This window comes from Vipera berus (assembly GCF_964194415.1).
Source record: "Vipera berus genome assembly, chromosome: 1".
Classification (NCBI taxonomy): Eukaryota; Metazoa; Chordata; class Lepidosauria; order Squamata; family Viperidae; genus Vipera; species Vipera berus.
Window position 1 is genome coordinate 139,505,049 of NC_138202.1, and position 19,157 is coordinate 139,524,205.

Here is a 19,157-nt window from a genome sequence, read left to right on the forward strand (position 1 = left end):
TCTCCTGATACTGACTTTTAAGTCTGGCACGATGAACCTATGGTCCAGAAGCCTTCTGCTTTTAAAATGTCACCCAGTTTTGGCTCTGACTTTGCTGACCTTGGGCTCAGGATCCATCCATGATCAGAATCTTCTTCTGGTCACTATAAGTTGCCATGTCCCTATTCATTTGGACTGCAGCCTTTCATGAGAGAGTGGTCCCTTTTGTTTTTGCGGAATGAACCTTTTATCTTAAACTTACCTATAGCCTATTATAAAATCTCCCTGAACTCTACTGTTTTAACATAGGTAATATAGATCCAGATGGAGGGATAATATAGTTATGGAATTTGAGAGTAGAAATAAACAGAAAGTCCTTGCAGATGGACTATAGTCCAGAGGTCAGCATTCCCCATTTCTTCTTTAACTTATGCAATGCACATTTTATCAGAGAGCAATGTACTGTAAATCTTTAGACTGAATGGTAGGAATGTGCTTTGGATCATCTACAGTGCTGATGGACCATAGCAGTTGCATCTTTTCCTAGAATTGTATGGCAGTCCAACAATACATACTCAGAAAGGATACATCTGGTTTAAGCACCTTTTTGCCTTAACTGAAGTAGTATACTCTTCCCCCCCACCCCCACTTTGTATGTGTGTATGTGAGAAACACCCAAGTGAAGAAAGTGTTGTTTGCAAGGAAAGTTTCAGGTAGTTAGTCTAGGGTTCAGCTTGATTTAGAGAAAAAAAAATTCCCAAAGCTGTATTAAAGTTTAATATATTTTTTGTGATTAGCACAAACCACGCAAAAGAGCTTTTAAGAACTCGAGTTTGAAAAATACAGTAGATGATATGCTAATAATTAGGTCATGGACATGTAGGTGATGAAAAAAATTAACATACCTGACATGCTTGATTCAACCATTCCTACAGCTTAAGAGCAGGGATCGCATGCAACCTCCACTTCTTTTTTAGAATTCCCCATGCAGTCTTATGAAATTGTACTGCCGAAATTTGTCGGTATGTTATAACACAACAAGAAATGTTGAAAATGTTTTAAATAATTTAGCATAATAGTAAAGCAATCTAACAAAGGACTGAGAGGTTTCAGCATAGCTACCATAAAAAAGCAGTTCTCTCCCACTCCACAAATCCATACACTACATTCTCATCTATCACCTCATTGTATTCTTCAGCTGTCACAAAAAAAATAATTTAAAAAGGGTAGCCTCCAGCACCAAAAAGTTCCAATTGTTGCTTTAAAATTAAACTCATTGTTTTCATTGTTATTGGCAAGGCTGGCTGTTGTTAGGAGGCCTGACCACATCCTATACTGGATATCTCGAACTGAGCGGGAATTGGATTGGGTCAAGTAGATGAGTAGGCAAGATGGGGGCGTATAAGTTTAATAATAAAATAAAAAAAACAAACCACTTATCCACTTCTTGGGATATTTTGGACTGTAATGAAGGGGAAATTACAAAATGAGTGTTTCTATAGTGGCACATGGTTGGGCCAGGATTTTGCAGAGGGATGGTGCCCATCAGTTGTAGATTTCTTTGTGCTGTTAATTTTGAGTTAGTCCTGGATTTATGTGTGTAAGAGAGAGTGAGACTGGGACAGAGACAGGAAGAGAGAGGGATTCCGACATTTGAAATACAGGGAACCATACCACCATTTCTGAGCTCTTTTCTCACCAACGTTCTGCAGCATAGTCTGCGGTTGTTGCAATAGAGGATCCCAGAATATACAAGACCGTTCCTGGCTTCGATAAGCTGTAGGTTCCTTCTGATGTCATAACTGAAGAGAGAGTATAGAGACATCCATTAGTAAAGTCCATGTTCCCCTCCTTTCTTCATTTTTTTACTACAAGGTGACTGTCATTTATCTGAGTGGTCAGAGTGGAGCTCTTGTGAATTAACATGCATCGATGGCAGGGGCTTTGAGAGCATGGGTCGTCAGTCTCGATCAAGAACATTTATAATTCAGTCTTTTGAAAATCAAGACAGCTGTCCTGAACAAGAATTGGAGACCAGGCCTTGCTCAGGTAGGGAACACTGTAAACCACAGTTCTTATTATCTCACAGAAGAGTTTGCTTCTAAATTGTTTTCTTGTTATCGTTCCTGTAGTTTATTGTAATGTTTCCAAACCCTCTTTCCCCTTCCCCATCAAAAGATGTTTATTAAGAAAAATGTTTGAAAAATCAAGCAGAGACCGGGAAACTATTTACAGTCTTTAGAAAGAAGGAAAAAAATAGAATAGAATAGACAGACAACTACAGAAAGTTAAATCACCAGAACAGCAAACTCTACAATTTTTGTATTTCTCCTCCTTGGATATATCTTGTTTACTAGTTTTCATTTGAATTTACTTAAGAATGTTTAGTGTTATTGAAAAGGGAAAAAAATGATATATTTCAGGTACATATAAACTGTTGCCTTATTTGAACTATAGGAGGAAAATGCTATAATTATGTATGGAAAACGAGTCCTTGGCAAGATAATGAACGCACAGTGTGGTGCCAGCGTTCTGATAGGTTGAATGTTACAGGTAAGTGTGCTCAGCAATGTCATTGTTATCATCAATATTACCATCACCTTCACCACCCTCTCTATTTCCAATTTTATATTAGTTCCTTCTTTAAATAATAATTTTATTAAAGTTTACAAATACAAAGATAGAAAACTAATACAAACTAAAGAAAATATAAGCAGTAAAGAAAAGAAAAAGAAAAGTGAAAAGAGATAGAAAAATAAAAGAAAAAGATGATAGATAGATAGATAGATAGATAGATAGATAGATAGATAGATAGATAGACATAAAAGATGACTCCCTTCACCCTCCAGACAAGTCTAAACAATTTGAATAACTTAATAACTTTATCCAATACTTCACATAAAAAACCTCTTCTTTCCATATCTCATTTCTTATCAATAATCAAATGATTACACTAGTTCAATGTATGTGAAAAACAATATTGCAACTGCAAAATATATAAAACTCCCAGTCATTAAAATATCTTAATTATAACATGAGGAAGCTGAGAACGGGAACCACAGGGCTAAATTAAAATGCTCAGTCCTAAAACGAGGAAGATCTGAATACAGAGGTAAGTTTGTAAGACGTATGTAAATGCTGTGCTGTCAGTGTCTCTGGAACACCAGTGCAAAGAGCATTCCATGTGTAGGAGCTATGGTAAGTATAATCGCCTGGGCTTCCTTTGGTAATCCTAGCATGAGATCCAAGGACCTTCCCAAAGTGCAAACCAGTGTAGTTTTTTCCCTGTTTCTTATTCTTCTTCTTTTTTAAAAGAAAATCCATGCCTTCTGAAACTATTAGACCTAAGCCTAGGGAAGAGATATCGAAATCCAGTTGAGTCCAATCCTCTATTTGCTTATACCTAATGGACAGAATCTTGCCAAACTAAAGTTGTAACCTTCTAACCTACCAGATCTACCCTGAGAGATTCCAGGGTGTGGCTTCCCTGAACCTCTTCACCCTTGCCCCTCCAGCTAAGGATTGTGCAATCTCTTAATCTAGGTCATTCTCTGGGAAAGCTCTGTGTTCCGATAACTCTCCCCCTCTGCTTCTCCAGGAGCACATTCCATCATACGAACAGGCAAACATTACCTGGAATTATCCAGGTATGTCGCCATTTCAATCTCAGTTTGTTGTTTTTAAGACCTGGGCTATAAAAATCTGGATGACCATTATAGAGCAGGAAAGAGATAAGAAAAACTGTAAATGCTGCCATCCAATCTTCCCTCTAATGTGTGACATGCTGTGTACAGAAAAAAATTGTTCTGTTCAGCTGTTCCCAAAAGATCTACAAATTTGTGCACCTCCATAGAAGTAAATTGCAAATACAGGGGAAAGCATCACATTCAAATTCTTTAAGAATGGAAACTAGAAAATATAATACTATGTCACATATTAGCCTGCAGATTTTAATATAAAGTCATTAGTCGCCGATAATCAATACTTGCAATCATTATTTTGTAAGCATTTAAAATTGTTTCTTTTTTCTCTTTGGAATTTGATACTGCAATCAAAGAAAAAAGAAAGGACTTCCACAAAGGAAGTAATATAAAAAGCATTTAGAAAGCCTCTTCTCTTTCATTTATTTCCCATTCTTTCCCTCTTCTGAACTTAAATTTCAATTATTAATTTTAACACTGATTTTTTTTATGGGATTAGCAATGATCATGGACCTTGTGTGACCCAAATTCATTAATTTATTAAATCTTTTTAAGAAGGTGGCTGGCCAAGGAGGTTTTTAGGAAGCCACTTCTTAGTATGGGGTCGGTGGATGGGAGAGGTGGATAGTCAGGCAAGTTCTGGCTCAGTGCCTGGAAGCTATAAGGGTTTTGTTAACCCTAACAGTGGCTGTGGGTAGTGAAGAGAGCTGACATAGTTGACTCTGGATGAAATAACAGGCAGAATTGGTACACAGTTTGAGGGGGAAGGGTCCTCCTGCACTTGCAGCTTACAGAGCCAAAGCAGACTTGGTTCAAATTCATCTTGTATCCTGATTGTACCCATTCCAGGTCTTCCTCATAGCCATACATGGCTTAGCCTCTTCCTGATTGGGTCACCACAATGTGATCTACATGGGCCTGTCCTTGAAGACCATCAAGAAACTGCAACTGGTCCAGAAGGCAACAGAGATTGGACTTCTGCATATCCCACAGTTTGACCATCTTACAGTATTGCTGCATGAGCTGCACTGGACCCCAGATACTTTTAGGTTGCAATTCAATGTGCTGGTTATCATCTTTAAAGGCCAGCATTGCACAAGGCCAAGTTACTTGCAGGACTACCTCTGCCCAATGTATCTACCTGTCCCCCTAGGTCAGATAAAGCGAGCATGTTCCAGGACCTTTTCCTTAAATTTTGTCATCTCATGAGACATAAGAGATGTTCCTTCTCTGTAGCTGCCCTAACTCTTCAATCCATATTTTTTTAAAAAAATGAGATAACTGATATTAACTTCTGTAGCTTCAGAGCCAACATCCTTTGAAACATTTGCTTCAAAAGTGAATATTGGTAGCTCGCTGCTAATTCATATAAATACTTGGCAGATGGCTTTATGTTTATATAACACTTTCCTTTGTTCTAAAACAATCATCACCACCACCACCATCATCATTTTAGCCATTGTCTATCCACTGTAGGATGAAGGCTTCTTCAGCACATTTCCAACCAATATGGTCTTGAGTTTTTCCTTTGCCAGTTGGGCCCGCAATACTGCTGATGTCATTAATTCATCTTGTTTTAGGTCTCTTTTATCAAGTGGGATCCATTCTATGACTGCCTTGGTCCTGCCATCAGTCTTTCTTGCTATGTGACCAGCCCATTTCCATTTCACTTCTTTTACTCACTTGATGAGTAATATACTCATATACTTTTGTTTGTTCTCTAATCTATGTGCAGGTCTTTCTAGCTTGTCTTATAATGCCGAGCATGTATCTTTCCGTGGCTCTTTGCACCATTTATAGCTTTTGTATCGATTGTGAAGTTAGTGTCCATGTTTCCCCGTCATATGTTAGAGCAGGTAGCACGCACTGATTGAAAGCTTTTCTTGTCAGGCATGGGGGAGTGTGTGTTTTTCTTGAAAATTTTGCTTAGCTTGCCGAATGCCTGCCAGCCACATTTAACACATCATTCAATTTATTTTGTTGTATCACCTTCTATTGAGATCCATTGGCCAAGGTATATGTAGTGGTCTACTGTGTCTAGTTCTTCTCCAGATATATTTTTTTTCTTCCTTTGGTGAATTTATTAAACATAACCTGGCACTTTTTCAGGTTTATTTTTAAGCCTTATACTGCTTATTGCAGCTCTTATATGTGTCTTTGTAGCTCTTATGAGTTTTGTGAGAAGAGAACAATATATCATCTCCAAATCTTAAGTGATTTAAATAGGTGCCATTGATTTTTATTCCATCTTTTGCCCAGTCTAGTTTGTGAAATACTTCTTCAAGGCAGGCTGAGAAAAGAATAGGTGATATTGTATCACCTTATTGTACACCTCGTTCTATGTTGATTTCTACTTTAAATATTGTTCTATTGTTCGATCTTTTTTTATAACTGTGTTCTTTTATAATCGTGTTTTTATAATTGTGTTCTAAAATCTAGAAAGTGTTTGTCCTGATGTCTGGAAGAACTCAAACATATTCCCCCAACCTGAAATATTCCTCTTCCATTTGTCTACAATATTTTATCTCTTCTTTCTCTAAGAAAGATATTAGTTTTATTAATTTCTTCAGGGATTTTATTAATATTACTGTTTTCTTCAGGGAAGTTTAAAATGCCAGACAGTGGTGATGATATCTCTCTTTCGGTTTTGTACATTTTTGATGCTCTACTGTATTGTTTTTATAGTACCAGTGTGATTTTCTTTCTAGTTACCTTATGGATTCAAATTAAATGAAGGAGAAATATAAATATTTTAAATAAACTTAAGAGTTCAGCCGAAAGCTGCAAGCAGGAATATATGCACATAATCATCAGTGCACACAGAGCAATCGACCTGTACAATGAAAAATAGTGTGGGGCACATGCAGAGAGCAAATACTTGGCCAAAGGTTTCCTTCAAAGCAAATATCTCCAGCTGCTTTCTCTTCATTGTGCTATTATGACTCTACATTACACAAATACATTGCTTATTTCAATTAATACTGGCAATACAATTAAAGAAATTACCGTGAAGACAAGAATGAGAACTCACACAGAAAAGCAGGAATGTTTGATTCTCCATTTCATTGTAGTTTCTACCACTGATCCTCTCAGGTGTAAGGCTCCAGGGAATGGTGGACAGCATAGAACTGCTGGAAAACTCACATGTTCACATGCTTCTATGGTTTGTTGCCTTCAGATTCATGCCACACAAACAGGTGCTACATTTTGTGCAGCTCCCTTTGATGGATATTTTTGAAGTTGATATTTTAAAGACTGATTGTTGACCAGAACCAGGGCCACTGTTGAGCTGCAGTGAATATTTATCTCCAAAAGTGGAACTTCGTTTATTGAAAAATAAACATAGCCTTGACAAAGCACATTTTTCCTTAGGAAATGCTCCTTTCTGTCTCAGAGAAATTTTTAAAAATGAATTTTTATACTAAGAACTGAACAGTAACTACATTTCTCATTAGAGAGGGCAATAAAATAATCTGAAAGAGCAAAGGAGGAGTGTTCAAATATCTAGTCCGTAACTGAGTAGAGCCTAGCACAGCTGGTGAGAAGAGAATTTATTTATGGAATTTTAATGAGAGACTGTCATATATTTGGAGGACTCTGCAATTTTTCAGCAGGAGAATTGTGGAAAAAAAATCACATCATTTAGTTTATTTCTAGTTATAGTGTTACAAATTTAATAAAACTTAAAATTAAGCCACCAAAAGCCGTACTGTAATATAAACACCTTATCCATGATTATCCAGGAAAAAAAGTACTTCAGTTATTGAATGGGACACAAATTCTCTAGGTACTCATGAAAAATTTGCAGTCCTGGAGCTAGTCCATTTTTGTGATCTGTTTTATGTGTATTTGGTGGAAGGCATTATGCTTAGTATTGGAGTTTATAGCAGCTGAGCCTCATTTGAGTATGCATTTTTAACCAACATCTAATGTTATATTTATTTCAACCAACACACTCTGCACTGATCTAATAATAAAACTGTCGCCTCTCTTATCTGTTCTTCTCCTGATAGCAATAATATGTTAGGGAAGCTGCATATGATACTCTATCTTCAGTTCAAGTTGATTACAGATAATTAAAACTTTATATAATAGTAATACTCTATAAACAGATAATATACAATAGAATATGAGCAATTATTTCTCTTTAAAAAGGTTTATCAGGTTTATTCCTCCTTCATGCTTTTTTTGCAGACTGAACCAATGAATCAAGGAGAGCAAAGAGATGTAGAGAATTCTAATGCCTTTGATGTCATATGATGGTCATCCAGATTTGTGCAGTCCCAATACAGTAGCTCTAGCTCTTTCTCTAGATGTCCTACGCTTCCTGGCAGCTTTTCGTACAAGAAAGAAGCCTATTAGCCTTTTATTCAAATTCTAACATGGTAGCAAATCCCTTTTTCTCACATAAAAAATAACTAAAATTCATAAAAAAATAACTATGTCCATTTCTAACCTCTCTAACATTATAATACTGAAGTGTGACAAAGAGGTTCCCACTGTATCACTTTCGTGTCCTGCCCCCTCACCTTTGTTTTAGGCAAATATTAAAAAGTTGCTTATTTGTTAGGAAATTGCCCTTTGAGAGAAAGGAATGGTGGGAATGGTAAGACGTACCCTTCACCATCTCCTCTTTTATAGAGGCTTCCAGTCTCACCTGGGATTGCCATTTCAATCTGAGTGTATTCAACATACAATTGTGTATGTTGTGCCAAAAGACGTGCAGCACAATAATAAGTTTATAGTGGACACTTGACATCAGATGGCATGTCTGAGTGTATTCAACATACAAATGTGAGTGTTGAATCTTTTATCTGATCAACATATGGGCATTTCTAAGCAGAATGACAGGTTCTGTGCTTGTTCCATATGCCATCTTAAGTGGAAGTGGACTGAGTCTTTATTAAGCTAAAATGATGCACTTGGGATGCTTCCCTTCAACTTCTTATGTGTATATATGAATAAATGCCATCTGATGTCAAGTGTCCACTATAAACGTATTATTGTGCTGCACATCTTTTGGCACAAATTCTTGTTGATATATTGATTAAAAAGTTGCTTCAAGATCATGTCATGCATTATGCAGTTTAAAAAATTAACCATACTATTCTTTTTTTCCAGAAGAAAATTGTAAAAAAATAATAATTTATGGGGGGGAGAGAAAAGTTTGGCTAATACATGCAGAAAAAGTTTCTGAATCGAAGACCAGCAGCTTAACTTATTAAATCTTTTGCCTGTTTTACGATTATAATAATTTTTATTATTTGTGTTTTGAAATACCAATTTGTCATATTCATATTTTATCTCTCTATATAAAAATTTTAGAATATCAGTTGTATACCTTAAAAATACAAAGAGACTGCAAGCACGAGACTTTTCACAGTGCAGAATGGAGGCTAAAATGTCCTCTGCAAACATATCTTGGGAATAATGTAAATGTACCATTTTCAAAAGCAGTGTTGCAGCACAGCAAATAACCAACGGATATTCCTAACTCATTTAGAGTTGTATCTTTGATGACTTCTCTTGACAATTGTTCTTGCAGGAGGCTGCTCTATGCAGTTACAGCCAGCTACAACCAGGTATTGCAACCCAGTCTGCAAAAAACCCTTCTCATACTGTACACAGGTAATTCAGACAGTGCACTTTACTTCATTAGAAAGAAATCTTTTGACTGCTAACCAATTATTTTTAGAATGTAAAACAAAGCAAAATCAAAAAGTTCCCAACAGACCGGAGACCTAATTGGGCATGCATAGGACGCTATCCATTCAATAAATTGAATATATAGCCTTACAGACAAAAAGGGGATGTGTGAAGAAAACATATATTTGGGTAACTGCGAGTAAATACTTGCTTCTTTTCACAGAAATTCAGTTCAAAACATATAAGACAGTTTGTAAATATAGAAATAAGCTGTGAATAAAAGGAATATGTGAATGTTCACATCCAATGACATCAGGAGCTCAGTCTCTTCCCATGTGAAGGATAACAATTTGTGTTCTTGGAGTCCTTCGGTATTTCTTTGGAACACTGAAATGAAACAACAGACCTGCAAATTTTTTTCTATTTGTATACTGCCCTTATTTTACTCAAGGCAATAAACATACCTAATATTCCTTCCTCCTCCTATTTTCAGAACAATAGTGAGTGAGTTGGGCTGAAAAAGAGCAATTGGCCTGAAGTCATCTAGGCAGCTTTCATTTCTACTCTGGGACTAGAATTCAGTTTCCTGGTTTTTAACCTGGTTTCTTAAGAACTACACTCGCACTTAAGATGGTGGCTCTCTTCTCTGCCTTTTAATTCTGAGCTTAAGGGTAAAGGAAGCAACCCAGGTTACTTCTTCTGGTGATAGGGGGAGCAGGGGGTTGGACTAGATGACCTCCAAGGTCTCTTCCAACTTTACTATTTTGATTATGATTATGACATAAGCAAAGAAAAGGGTCATTGACTGAGATGGGTAGCCATAGAAATTAATTAATTAATTAAATGGGAAGGCCAATGACTCAAGGATAATGTATCTTCAAACTTTCAGTCCATGGGGAACCTATCCTGTCCCATATCTTGATTTTTGGAAGAGAGTTTGGTGTCCACACCTGTTCATATATTTTGGGAGGCATATATATCAAGTTGACTCTCAAACTGTAATTTAGAATACAGTTACTCTGGGTAGACTTTTGTGGGGTGTTACCTGGTCTGGTTTCATGCTAAAGACAAATCCATGCAACTTCCACACAAGAAGACCACCCATTAACCATTTCCCAAACACACAACCACACTCCTCAGTATATCTCAGTATCGTTCTGCAGCTGAGGACAGCTGAAGGTTTTACCCTCTGCAAGTGGTATTTCGACCCCCCTCCGCCCCGTGCGTTCCCACAGAGAGGGCCTCCTCAGGGTGCCTCCAGTCAGAGAATGTCGGCTGGTGGCCCCCAGGGGGAGGGCCTTCTCTGTGGGCGCTCCGGCTTTGTGGAATCAGCTGCCGGTTGAGCTCCGGATGGCACCGGATCTCCGCTCCTTCCGGCGCGGGTTAAAGACCCATTTATTTGAACAAGCTGGCCTGGCCTGATGGGGAATTACTTAGGGTTTTAATATTTATATATATTCTTTATTGTTTTTATTGTGGGCAATAATTTAATTCTTTTTTAACTTTTGTACTTTTGTAGTTTTAAGATATGCCCTGTTCACCGCCCTGAGTCCTTCGGGAGAAGGGCGGTATAAAAATTTAATTAAATAAATAAATAAATAAATAATATCTCACATCAAGATGCTATGTAGAGGAAAGGTAGCATATGTTGATGTGCTTCGGGTTCTCGCCTGAAATAACATCTTGTTCTTTTTATATTGTTAGTTGTCCAGAGTTGTGAATTTGAGATGGGCAGTTATATAAATTGAAATAATTCATTCTATCTGTCTGTCTCTGTCCCTGTCCTTGTCCCGGTGCCAATCCCTCTCCCTATCTGTCTCTATCCCTATCTGTCTCTATTTGTATCCCATCTCCGTTGTTTTCTATCAATCAATACATTAGTGTGCTGAAACACAGAAACTCTGCTTTTGCTTTGAAATACATACAGCTTTACCATCATATTTTAAATTAAATTAAATTTTGATGCATAACAAAATGCAAGTCTGTATGTGTTTACTCTAAATAGATGTCAGGTCAAGCTGGCCACCAGTCCTTCCACACAGTATTGCGGCCTTAAATGAACAATTTATTTAAGAGGGAAAACATTTTGAGCTATGTTCTTTTGGCAAGATGGATTTTTGTGTTCAGTGTTTCTGTTGCAACCCATTTATCCAGGCTCATTAAAAGAAGGAACAGGCACGCCATTGTTCTGTTACATTTAGGTAAAGGTTCCCCCACACATGCGTGCTAGTCGTTTCCAACTCTAGGGGCTGGTGCTCATCTCCGTTTCAAAGCCGAAGAGCCAGTGCTTGTCCGAGGACGTCTCCGTGGTCATGTGGCCGGCATGACTAGACGCCAAAGGCGCACGGAACGCTGTTACCTTCCCACCGTAGTGGTCCCTATTTTTCTACTTGCATTTTTACGTGCTTTCGAACTGCTAGGTTAGCAGAAGCTGGGACGAGTAACAGGCGCTCACTCTGTTACGCGGCACTCAAGATTCGACCCACCAAACTGCCGACCTTCTGATCGACAGGCTCAGCGTCCTAACCCACTGAGCCACCGTGTCCCTTCTGTTACATTTAGTGTGGCTCAAAAAGCTTTAAATGATATTGGCAATCCATAGTAAGGCCTTGGCCTAGGTTGGGCTTTCAGTTAAAGATAGTAAAAGCATGTGGTATTAGGTTAACTGGGGTGTGCCCAGCAGCCCCCCCAGCAGAAACATTTTTTGGAGGATGAACTGATTTCTGAACTATCTTTCTCCTTGTTACCTAGGGTGGCATCTGTGGTTGTGAGAGAGGCTACACTGAAATCATGAGATCAAATGGTTTCCTGGATTACTGCATGAAGATACCCGGTTTAGCAGATAAGAAAGCCGATGTTAAAACAAATTCTGCCAAACATAAGCCTATCAATTCCAAAATGCATGACATCTTCAAAGGGTGGTCAATTCAGCCTTTTAACCCAGGTAAAAATAACAAATTGTGGCATGATGTTCTCTCTCTCTCTGTTAATTTGAAAAGTAAGCTTCATGCTCAGTGAATCACATAACCAGAAACTACACTAGAGGATATACAAACTCTCATTTGTAATATAATCATATGAATATCATTAGCATAAATTGTGCAAAGAGCATTTTTCTGTAGAATGACCTGGGATTTCATTTTACAATGCTGAAGCTAATGGCATTTCCTTCACTGATTAATCAGAAATATAAGTAGGAGAGATTCTCCTACAAGGAGGAGAGAAAAAAACATAAAGGTCAATGTAATGCATGAGACTTTCTACATACCTGTGATCTGTGTCCAACTCCAAACATAGATGTCAAACACTGTAATGTTACAGTGGCTTATAATCATATCTCAAGTTGGAATCCTACAGTTGCAGGATACCTGCTGTTCAGTATATTCTCCATTATTAATGATGGTTACAAGGACCAATGGGGTACATTGGACTGAGAGAGAGCGACCCTCTCCAGGTCAGCCAGGGAGCTTCCATAGCTGAAGGCGGAGTTGAACCTCTTCTCCTTACTCATACAACAACACCTTCATCTCAGTCAGTGTTAATAGGAGGCGAGAGATTAAGCCCTTCCCTACTGCATTGCAGGGTCCCTCAGGGCTGGGTACTCTCTCCGCTCCTATTCAACATCTACATGAAGCTGTTGGGTGAGATCATCCATCAGCATGGACTCAGATATCATCAATATGCTGATGATACTCCATATCTCAGCCCGTGGTGAGTTAAGTGATGTGATCTCCCTCTCGCAGTGCCTGGAGGCTGTTAAAGACTAGATGGGGAGCAATGGGTTTAAACATGAACCCTGGCAAGACTGAGTGGCTCTGAGTTTGGGGCTCTTTGGTCCATGAAGAATTGGCACCTTTGGTCTTGGATGGGTCATCACTGCCCCCAAAGAGACCCAGTGCATAATCTGGGGCTTCTCTTGGACTCGCGACTCTTGCTCAAAGAGCAAGTGGCATTCGTAGCCAGAAGGACCTTTGCACAACTGCAGGTTGTGTGCCAGTTAAGCCCTTTACTGGACCAACAATCCCTACTCACGGTTACTCATGCCCTAGTCATCTCCCATCTTGACTATTGCAGTGCATTCTACATGGGGCTGCCCTTGAAAATGCAGAGACCTGCATGGTTTTATGCAGACCTCAGTGTGCACAGGTATCACCTCTTATGTGGGAGCTGCATTGGTTCCGGGTATAATTCAAGGTGCTGGTTGTCACCTATAAAGCCCTTCATGGCTTAGGACCAGGTTATCTGAGGGGCTGTCCCTTGGCAGTCACATCTACCTGACCCTCTAGAGCAGGGAGGCAAGGCATGTCCTCTAAGGAGATACTTCTAGTGGGACCCAGAAGAAAGGTCTTTTCCGTAGTGGCTCTCTCCCTCTGGAACATCATCCCTCCGGAAATTAGACTGCCTCTAACACTCTTTCAGAAACCCCTGAAGATGTGGTTCTGCCAGCAGGCCTGGGGATCCCAGAGTGGGACGGAGCCTATTAAATGGCTCGTATGAATGTGTGTTGTCACTAGGGTGGGGAGATGGTTTTTTTTATTATTTTACTATTTTCATCTTTTATTATTTCTTTTATATTGTTTTTTAATGTCCTGTAAGCCGTCTTGAGTCGCCATGTGTGAGTAGGTGGCAATATAAATTTTTTAAATAAATAAATAAATTTGACCTCCCTGCTCTTTCTCTCATAAGATGCAACTTCCCTGGTAGCTCTGTGATTTAGCATGAATTTTCAGTTATTTCTCTACAGATTGACATGGTTCGTAGATGAGTTTTGCCTGCCCTTCAAGGTAGGCAAATTCAGGAAGTAACGGTTACAAGGGTTTCCTATTTTTAACTGACAAAAAATAAGCAAAAATGTACACCTTGCAAAATGTCAAATGTATTATTTTGTTCCCCTGTCTCAGATGGAAAACTTAAAATCTGGGTATATGGAGTATCAGGTGGCGGGTTTCTCGTTATAGTTTTCCTAATCTTCACCTCATATCTTCTTTGGTATGTATTCTGTGCTTACCTCTAACCCTGTTAATTCTGTTTTGAGATGTTGGATTTAGATTCAGTCATTTGGAACTAAATTAGAATGACTGAAATTCATTGGTATCAAAGTTACAAATAGCTTTCAGAGATTAAAATTCTGCGGTTACTTTATGTTCTCTGTAATTAGAAAGCTAAGTATCACTTGAAAACCTTTTTATCTGTTCACATTATTTACAGGTTTAGTTTAGCCTATCATCCTGAAAGGATGCTCCAATCCTTTTATTTAGATTGATATGTATGTATGTGTTTATGTACGTACGTACGTATGTATGTACTTACGTAGGTATATATATATATATATATTCTTTTTACAACACTTTAATCCCTTTATTTGGGATGGAATCAGGGTGACCGAATGGAGCTGAGTGTTTACTGGCCAGATGCCCTTCCTGATGCCTACGCAGAGTTCGCAGCAGATATTTTCCCTTTGCGCCCTGGTAGAGAAACATCTGCTACTGCTTAGGATTGAATTCAATCTTCCAAGTGGGAGGCAAGCATCTTCACCTTTACGCCCCCATGCCACTATATACATACATATAGACAGACAGACAGATTGATATATTCATTCATGTCCAAGAGAGGATAAGGTGTGCAGCTAGAGTTTTATTCAATTATTCTAGTTCTTAACTGATGAAAAGTTTTTCATTTTCGCCGTAGTTTGTCTCTTCTTTGGTAGGAACTATTATGATATGGCTCTGAGCAAATGTGCTTGTGGAAGACTAAAGAATTGGATATATTGTATTTTCCTGTAATCATAACAAATATCAACATAATGTGGAGCAACATTTATTTATTTATCAAATTTATACACCACCCATCTCAATGTCTAAGTGACTGAGTGGGGCGGTTCCTATTAATAAAAATATTATTATTAGTTATTTTCACTATTACATAGCTAGTGGATAGGGTTAATTTTTCTGAGGGTATTTTTTTTTAAATGGTGGTTCAGGGAGAGATGCTGATTTGGGGGCATTTAGACTGTCCAAAGGCTTATGAATTTTATTGCTGTATTCTGTCACCAAAAAATTGTGGGAAATCATGTAATTTGTAGGCATTTGTCATTGAACTTACACAAGTGTAATCCTCGACTTACAACCACAGTTGACTCCCAAATTTCTCTTGCTAAGCAAGACAGTTTTGTCCCGTTTTACTACCTTTCCTGCCGCGGTTGTTAAGTGAATCACTGCAGTTCTTAAGTTAGTAACACAGTTGTTAAGTGAGTCTCGCTTCCCCATTGACTTTGCTTGTCACAAGACCGCAAAACGTAATCACATGACCCAGGGGACATAGCCACCACCACATATATGAGTCAGTTGCCAAGCGTTTGAATTTTGATTACGTGCCCATGGTCGTAAGTGTGAAAAAGGGTCATATGTCATTTTAGTCAGTGCCATTGTAACTTCAAGCCGTCTCTAAACAAATGTTTGTTAGTCAAGGGCTACCTGTATGCATTTCACACATTCCCATAATTCTGTGGTTTCTAGAATTGACTGCTTCTTCAATGTATGACCTAGGTGGGGGAAAATTAAAATAACTTCGGCTTAGCCTTCCAGTTTTAAAAAGGTCAGCGGCCAGTTAAAGGTAACTGCTATTCATTTCTGTGCTGAAAGATATAACAGTTCCCCTGGATTGTGCCCCAAATGAAGGATTCAGTTCACCTGTTTGGTAATGTTAGGCATATGGTGATAGCCTACATAGTTGGGTTGAAAATATATAAACCATGATGTTGTGACTTTAAGAAGAAATGAATCTTTTGCTTCCTTTTCAGCAAAAAACCAAAACAGCCACAACATACTTCTCCGCCGCAGAAGTGTCTGACTTTAGCCTACGATGGAGATGTTGATATGTAAGATGGAAACCACCCAAATGTAGACATTGACTGCCTTAACTGCTGTCCCCCACCCCCGCCTCTTTTGATACAAGATTCCAGCTGATGAGTTTGGGTTTTATTTTTGTTCTTCAGGAGAATCTGGCATCTGAAATAATTGGGCAGAATATAACTTCCAAACTTGACCGGTTTTACCTTTTGGCATATCTGAAACATGGTATATCTTTATGACTCTTCCCCAGAGGGGACCTCAGAATTACATCTCTTCCTTTTTAACCATAGAAATAAGGACAAATGAGAAGTTCTACAGTCTTCTACTGATTTTTTTTTTAAATTTTTGAAAGCATGACAATCCTGTTTGGGGAGGGGAGCTAAAATTACATTTACTGTAAAGGGAAAACTGGACGCTGCATCATTATGCACTATATTAGTGCAAAGTTTCTTTCTTCTTCACCACTTTCATCTATGAGTTTTCTAGAGTTTATATTTGAGTTACATTTGAAGCTATCGAAAAATCTGGAGTTTCTTGATTTCCAGACTGACTACGTTTCTTAGATCACAAAATAATCTGACTTCCCTTCTGCCAAAGGAGATAATAATAAAGCAGAAATTTTGCAGCATATAATCCAGGCCATTTTCTATTCTTGAGAAGGTTTTTCTTTCTTCCTTGTTGGACAAATGTATTAATGACTAAGGAAGTGAGAAGACTGTTATTTTAAATTGGTATCAAGCCATCTAGGTATATTTGAAACGTTAATTCAGTCGGTTAATATACATTCTGCTTTTGTAATTTAAATTTTATTACCTGCAATTATTTATGATTTTTTTTAAAAAACAAACAAATGTTTTCTGACTTTATTTATTACACACACAGATACACACAAACAAGCTGTTTGTACAAGATCTTGCTTTTTAAAAAAGTTTACAAGTCTACATTTGGAACATCTCGAAGAAGATAGGTATATGTAGTAGTAAATGTTGCAAGTACGAAAGTGCCATCTTGTGGTATTGACATGTATTTATACATAAATAAAAAAAACCCCTAAAGGGTGTGGGGATGTTGATGCAAATGCATTCCAATGTCTGTTATTAAAAAAGATTTTGCATTTCATCCTTGGAGATCATAGCCTAATCAAACTATAATTATGAGCAAACTTTGAGAAAGGGAGACTCAGAATGGATTCCTGAAGTAATTACACATTATAAATTCATTAAGGAAATCCCAACATGTTTCCAGCTGAAATTATTGTTCATTAGGCACACATTGTTTCTGAATAAAAAATATATCAGATCTCCCCAAGCAGCTTCTTTCCATCATTGGGCATATCAGCAGTTAAAGTAACCGAATTTTGTATATAAGCAACTAAGGTCAAATTACGGAATGTCTATTTTAAAATCAGCCAAAAATATTTCTGCCAATTTTCCAAATGATTACAGCCTAAGGAGAAAAATCTAAATTAGGAAAAAGAAGTAAATAAAAGATGCAAACAACTATATAAAGCATTTTTCAAAAGGGAAGAGTTAACACGATGGGGATGGAAGGGGTTGCCTTCCGAGTGGCTGTTCACAATGGAAAGGTTCGTTAAGGCTATTCGCAACTTGTCCCCCAGCAAAATATAAACAGTAATTGAAACTCCTCCTTCCTTCCTCTTTCCCAAATGTAAATCAGAAACCACATTAATGCTCTGATGGGGAGAATGCATAACTAGGCAATAGTTTCTTCAGCCGAAATTTTGGCCCCGTCCAATGTCATCAAACACATAAAAAGTCTTCTCCAGTTGCCATGCACAATGGCCTGTTTATTCCACAATGTTCTTTTTTTCTCTCCCTTATCTGTCATACCATCAACTGATTGCATTTCTTTAAAAAAAAAATCCTAACCAGGGTTGGCATTTGGCTATACATTCGATAGCAAATATTTAGTCGATTTTCTTTCTTCTGGCTGCCATCTGGTCACTGTCTGAACTGTGCAGCTAGATGCAGTTACTGTGAAAGTGTTGTTGAAGAGCTGGAATTTGTGAAAGAGTTTTTGCTGGGTAGAAACCAAACAGTACTCTAAGGACATTAGATGAGGAGAGGAGAGGGGGTGCCATTCTTCGGAAAAGCAGAGCTTCCTGCCTAAAAATACAGAAATTTATCATTTGTGCCATTCCTAAAATGTAGCAGGTAGTTGCACAACCAATCAAATTTGTATATGAAAAAAGTTTTTAAAGAGAAATTCCTTATCTAAGAAAATGAAATTAAATCCAAGCTATAAAAAGAATTTTATGCAGAAAGAGGAAATGTTGGACAACTTCACATTCACAAACACCAAGTAAAATTAATACTCCTGGGTTGCACAAGATTTTATTCAGGTTTCAAGGTTCATTGCAGAAAGCAAGGCTGGAGAGAAATTATCTGAGCCTCCTGTATGTATGTTACTACTACTTCTCCTTTTGAACATTACCCTCTGTTTCACAGAACATGGAGAAAGACAAACTCTTTTTTTTCTTTTTTTCAATCAAGCAAAACAATTCTCTGGATCTCCTCAGTATAACCAGCTAATCAGAAATAATTTACTGGCTCAATTCTTTGTGAACTTTAGTGGAATTATAATAATGCAGTCTTTTTTCCATGTGCCTTTGTATATATGGTTGAGATGTTTAGAGGGGGAAATGAACAAATTCCATTTATTTAGGCGACTCTGCGTGGAATCAATTTACCATATGGTTCGAGGAATGCTATTGTGGTATGTCAAAACCTAGGATGAATTCTGGAATTCAATCAGTCCAGGCAATGATGCTGTAATTCCTAAGTGTCCTCTTCCTCTTGCAAAGCCAAATCGGCCCCTTGGGTTTCATAGAGAGCAGGGAGCAATGTAGCATATGGGACAACAGCTTGAGTGCAATGGAGGCAATCTCTAGATAAATCATACTGACTCATTAGGGTCCCTACTCCATGGCAGTGAAGAATGATGTTTCTCTGCCACTGTT

The 19,157-nt window shown here is 38.0% G+C and overlaps 1 protein-coding gene across 1 annotated transcript in view; it reads left to right on the plus strand.

Moving 5' to 3' along the window:
• The window catches only part of THSD7B (thrombospondin type 1 domain containing 7B), a gene marked incomplete at its 5' end in the record, with an annotated part of 477,345 nt that extends 460,496 nt beyond the window's left edge, over positions 1-16,849 (plus strand). Inside the window, 6 exons of the mRNA XM_081346642.1 lie at positions 1,855-2,028; positions 2,437-2,532; positions 9,226-9,308; positions 12,078-12,270; positions 14,228-14,315; positions 16,126-16,849. Coding sequence (XP_081202768.1) covers positions 1,855-2,028; positions 2,437-2,532; positions 9,226-9,308; positions 12,078-12,270; positions 14,228-14,315; positions 16,126-16,207 — 716 coding nt within the window. The 3' untranslated portion in view covers positions 16,208-16,849. The remainder of the gene's footprint in view (positions 1-1,854; positions 2,029-2,436; positions 2,533-9,225; positions 9,309-12,077; positions 12,271-14,227; positions 14,316-16,125) is intronic.
• Positions 16,850-19,157: the final 2,308 nt, after the last annotated feature.